Genomic DNA, 4,612 nt, shown 5'->3' on the forward strand with positions numbered 1-4,612 from the left:
GGGATGGGGAGGGGGCTCGGGGCACGGCAGGGCCGCCGGCGGCACCGCGGGGCTGCGGGCTCCGCTCGAGGCCGCTGCGCCGCTCCCGGGGTCTGCCGGGGGTCGAGGTTGCGGTGGGAGGCTGGGGTGGGCACGGTGGTCTCGGCTGTGGTGCTCGTGGGAGGTTGAGGTGTGCACACCTGGCCCAGGTGTGCGCCACGGCCAAGGGCTTCTTCGTGGCCTTGGAGCACTTGCTACGGCCGGGGTTTTTGAGGTGGTCCCAAGTTCCTCACGAGGAGTTTGGGGTGTTCACCGTGGCCACGGTGTTTACCATGGCTGAGATCTTTGCCGTGCTCGCTGGGAGCTCCAGGTGTGCACCGTGGCCGAGGTCTTGGCTGTGTCCACGAGGTCCTTGCTGGAGCTTGGGATGTTCACCATAGTCAAGGTCTTTTCTGTGTCTCCAAGCTCCTCACTGGGCTCTTCAGGTGTTCATCATGGCCAAGGTCTTCACCTTGCAGTATTTGCCATGGCCTTGTCATTGTCCTGGTGCCAGGGTGCTCCCTGCAAGCTTGAGCTGCTCACCGTGGCCAAGGCCTTCCGTGATGCCTCTGCCATGGCCTTGGGGCGCTCACTGTGGCCATGGGTTTCACCATGACTCCAAGGTCCTCAGCGGGAGCTTGAGGTGCTCACTGGCCTCTTGATGCTCCCACCCTTGCCAAGGCCTGCTTCTTGGCCAAGGTCTTCACCATGGCCTTGAGGTGCTCACTGCGGCCGAGGCCCCTGGACCTGTCCTTCAGGGCTTGGTCAGTGCTGTGGCCCCGAGGCCCTGGCTGGGCTCCTGAAGTGCTCATCACGCCCAACACTTTCCCCGTCACGGCCAGCATTGCCGTGAGCCCCTTGCCGTGGCCTTGAGGTGTCCCCATCACCCTCAGCCCGGCCCTGAGGTGCTCTGAGGCACCCTGTGAGGCAGCTCCATGGCAGGTGCCGTGCCCGAGGCGCTTGCCACAACCCCTCCCTGTGGTGCTGCCACGTCCCCGCCTGCCTGGGGGCTCCCGGGTGCCTCTGGCTGGAGAGAGCCGGGGGGCCCTCGCCGTCCCCCTGCGCTGCCGCCAGCCACCGCTGCCCTTTCCTTTTCTCCCCTCCCAGGTGCCCTCGAGCCGGGCGAGGCGATGCGGTGCGCCCGTGCCGCGTGCTGTGCCGAAGCGGCTCTTTAGATCCTCCCCGGCCCAAGCCTCCCCTGCCATGGATGCCTCCGGGGCTCTTGCTTCGGCTCCCTCCTCCGCGGCTCCCTCGGGCTCCCGCAGCCCCATGTTCCCCCCAGGAGCTGACAGAGAGGAGTGGGGACCGAGGTTCAATTGTGCCCCTTCCACCTCTGCCGCAGCCTCGCAGGCGATGCCAGCGTCTGGCCGGAAGAGGAAGGCCAACTTCTCCAATGACGAGACCGAGACGCTGGTCTGGAATGTGGTCCGGCATTTCAGCGCCCTGTACGGGTCCGAGGCCCTGCGGGCTCACCCCGTGCGGCGGAAGCAGCTCTGGACCCAAATCCAAAGCCGCGTCAACTTCCTGGGCTACACCGAGCGCTCCATCGACGACCTCAAGCACAAGTGGCGCGACCTGCGGCTGGACGTCAAGAAGAAAATCACCTCCAAGAAGCACCTGCCCATGAACCGCGCCGGCGGGCCGCTCCACAAGCCGCGCCTCACGCCCCTGGAGAAGATGGTGGCTTCCACCTTCCTGCAGGCCAGCCACGACTCCGAGCCAGAGATCATCCTGGACCCGGGTGAGTGGTGGCGGTTCTGCGGGGTGGTTGGAGCGCTGGATGCGCTCCCTGAGGGATGTCCAGCCGCGCTGGCGTTCTCACCTGGCTGTTGTGCGCTGTGGAAAGAGACTCTGGGGTTTGTCTTGGGCTTGCAGCATCCCCCAGAGTCACGGTCCTGTTGTACCCAAGTGCCAGCCACCAGGGTAGAGAAGTGCGTGTGCTGGGATTAGAAATTATCCGTGGAAATAACCTGGGATCAGTGAGTCGTAGAAATCCCAGAGTGGTTTGAGTTGGAAGGGACCTTAAAGCTCATCCTGTGCCACCCTGTGCCATGGGCAGGGACACCTTCCACTATCCCAGGCTGCTCCAAGCCCCGTCCAGCCTGGCACTGGACACTTCCAGGGATCCAGGGGCAGCCACAGCTTCTCTGGGCAACCTGTGCCAGATCAACAGGATTGGTAGGAACACCTCAAGCTTTGCAAGAGTGGATCTTTTTTGTTCTTCTTTCTTCTTTTCTTTAATTTGATGCTTTCAGTGGCCTCTCTGGTTCAACTGGGGCGTCATAGACTCTGTCCATGTGGCCCGGACTTGGCTGTCATGTGCCAAGCACAGGGCTTTAGGCTGAAGCAAGAAATCCTGTGTAATGGCATGAAGCTGTGCCAGGGCAGGGTCAGGCTGGAAATCAGGGAAAGGTTCTTCCCCCAGAGGGTGCTGGGCACTGCCCAGGCTCCCTCTGGGCACAGCTCCAACCCTGCCAGAGCTCCAGGAGCATTTGGACAGCGCTCTCAGGGATACACAGGGTGGGATTTTGGGGTGTCTGTGCAGGCTCAGGAGCTGGATCAGTGATCCCTGTGGGTCCCTCCCAGCTCAGGTTATTCCCCAACCCCATGATTCTCTGGCACTAGGGGCTGTCAGCCCCAGGGGGGCTCCGGATGGTGCTGGGAAGGGTGAGGCTGAGCCTTGAGGGAGCCTCTGTACCTGGGGCCACCGTGTCCCCACCAGCTGAGGCCACGTCCTCTGTGTCCCGCAGATCTGTTCTTCCCCGGCGCGTCCAAGCAGCCCTTCATGCACCTGCAGCCCAGCGTGAGCCACCCCAGCATCTACATCGACACCAACGGGCAGCCCTCGGCCCTGCCCGACGTGGAGGGCTCGGCCGCGCCGCGCCTGCCGGGACAGAGCCCCGACCCCGCCGGCGGCTGCGAGTACCGAGGAGAGGGGCAGGGCGGCGCCGGTACGCGGAGCCAGCGCGGGCTGGGGGTGCTGCGGGCACGGCGGGGTGGAGGTGGGCTGGGTCTGAATGGAGATCCACTGGGAGTGGGGTTTGGATGGAGATCCACTGGGTCAGGATGGATATCTGCTGGGAAGTGTGAGGTCTGGATGGAGAGCCTTTGGCAGCAGGGTTTGGCTGAAGATGGAGTGGCACTGGCGTTCTGGATGGGGGTCTGCTGGGAGTGGAGTCAGGGTGGAGATCCTGTGACTCAGAATGGAGATCCACTGGGTCATGATGGAGATCCACTGGGTCAGGATGGACATCCTGTGACTCAGGATGGAGATCCACTGGGTCAGGATGGAGATCCTCTGGCACTGGGGTTCTGGATGGGGGTCTGCTGGGAGTGGAGTCAGGATGGAGATCCTCTGGGTCAGGATGGAGATCCACTGGGTCAGGGTGGATATCTGCTGGGAAGTGTGGGATCTGGATGGAGATCCTCTGGCACTGGGGTTCTGGACGTGGATCTGCTGGGAGTGGACTCAGGATGGACATCCTCTGACTCAGGATGGAGATCCACTGGGTCACAATGGAGATCTTTTGAGTCAGGATGAAATCCACTGGGTCAGGATGGACATCCTTTGACTCAGGATGGAGATCCACTGGGTCAAGATGGAGATCCTCTGACTCAGGATGGAGATCCTCTGGGATCCACGTGTTGGGGAGGGCCTGGGGCCAGGGCAGTGCTGTGGCTCACCGGAGGTTTCTCTTCTCTCCCAGCCGAGTCGGGACCGGAGCTGCGCACTCCAGACGCGTCGGCCATCTCCCCATCCCTGCGAAACGAGTCCCTGGTCTCCTACGCCTCCATGTCGGAGGAGGAGGAACGGGAAGGCCGGGAGGTGGAGAGGGGCCACGGCGGCGCCGCGGGGATGCAGCCGGGGCCCGAGGCCCCCATGTCAGCGGAGGAGGACATGAAACTGTCCCGCCAGGCCATGCTGATCCGCCGCTGCAGCTCCCAGGGCTCCGTCACTTCCCTGCCCGAGGACTCGCTCAACCCCGCGGACGCTCACTCGGACTGGGGGCACGAGGGCGTGTCCGACCTGCCCGCCCTGGGCCGCGGGCTCGACTCGGCGCATCCCGAGGAGCAGGCGGGCGGCCCGGGCCCGGAGATGGGCGCCTTGCCCAGGGTACTGATGGGGCCCACCTGGGAGAAGGCTCCGGCGGAGGAGGAGCCCCCGGCGCGCTCCCCGCTGCACGGCGCCCTGACCGAGGAGTCGCTGCCCTCCTCCGCCTCCCCGCCCGGAGACGCCCCGGCCGCCGCCGGCCCCGGCCGCGGGCTGGGCTGCTCCCGCCTGCGCGAGGAGCGCCGCGAGAGCTGGAGGACTAGCATCCATCACCTGCTCGACCTGGAGGAGCAGTGGGACCAGCTGTACCACCAGGAGCTGGCCATGTGGCAGGAGGAACGGGCCACGCAGCGCGAGGAGCGGGCGCGCGACCGGGAGCTGCAGTTCCGCCTGCTCGGCGTCCTCACGGACATCCGCGACGAGCTGCGCTACCTGCGCCAGGAGCGCGCCGGCGCCCGCCAGAGCCCGGCCCCGCCGCCCCCCGAGCCCCGCCGCGACCCCAGCCCGCTCCTCGAGCAGCCCAAAGCCGAGCCCAGCTTCACC

At 65.2% G+C, this 4,612-nt stretch overlaps 1 protein-coding gene across 1 annotated transcript in view; it reads right to left on the reverse strand.

Moving 5' to 3' along the window:
* LOC120510548 overlaps positions 1-4,612 on the reverse strand; it is a 35,901-nt gene that overhangs the window by 22,478 nt on the left and 8,811 nt on the right. Inside the window, exons 8-12 of the mRNA XM_039726462.1 lie at positions 4,016-4,328; positions 3,703-3,778; positions 2,717-2,998; positions 1,636-1,775; positions 690-1,479 (exon numbers count right to left, since the gene is read on the reverse strand). Of these exons, the coding sequence (XP_039582396.1) occupies positions 690-1,479; positions 1,636-1,775; positions 2,717-2,998; positions 3,703-3,778; positions 4,016-4,328 (1,601 nt within the window). The remainder of the gene's footprint in view (positions 1-689; positions 1,480-1,635; positions 1,776-2,716; positions 2,999-3,702; positions 3,779-4,015; positions 4,329-4,612) is intronic.

This window comes from Passer montanus, unplaced genomic scaffold (genome assembly GCF_014805655.1).
Source record: "Passer montanus isolate IOZ18808 unplaced genomic scaffold, ASM1480565v1 scaffold59, whole genome shotgun sequence".
In the NCBI taxonomy this organism is placed as follows: Eukaryota; Metazoa; Chordata; class Aves; order Passeriformes; family Passeridae; genus Passer; species Passer montanus.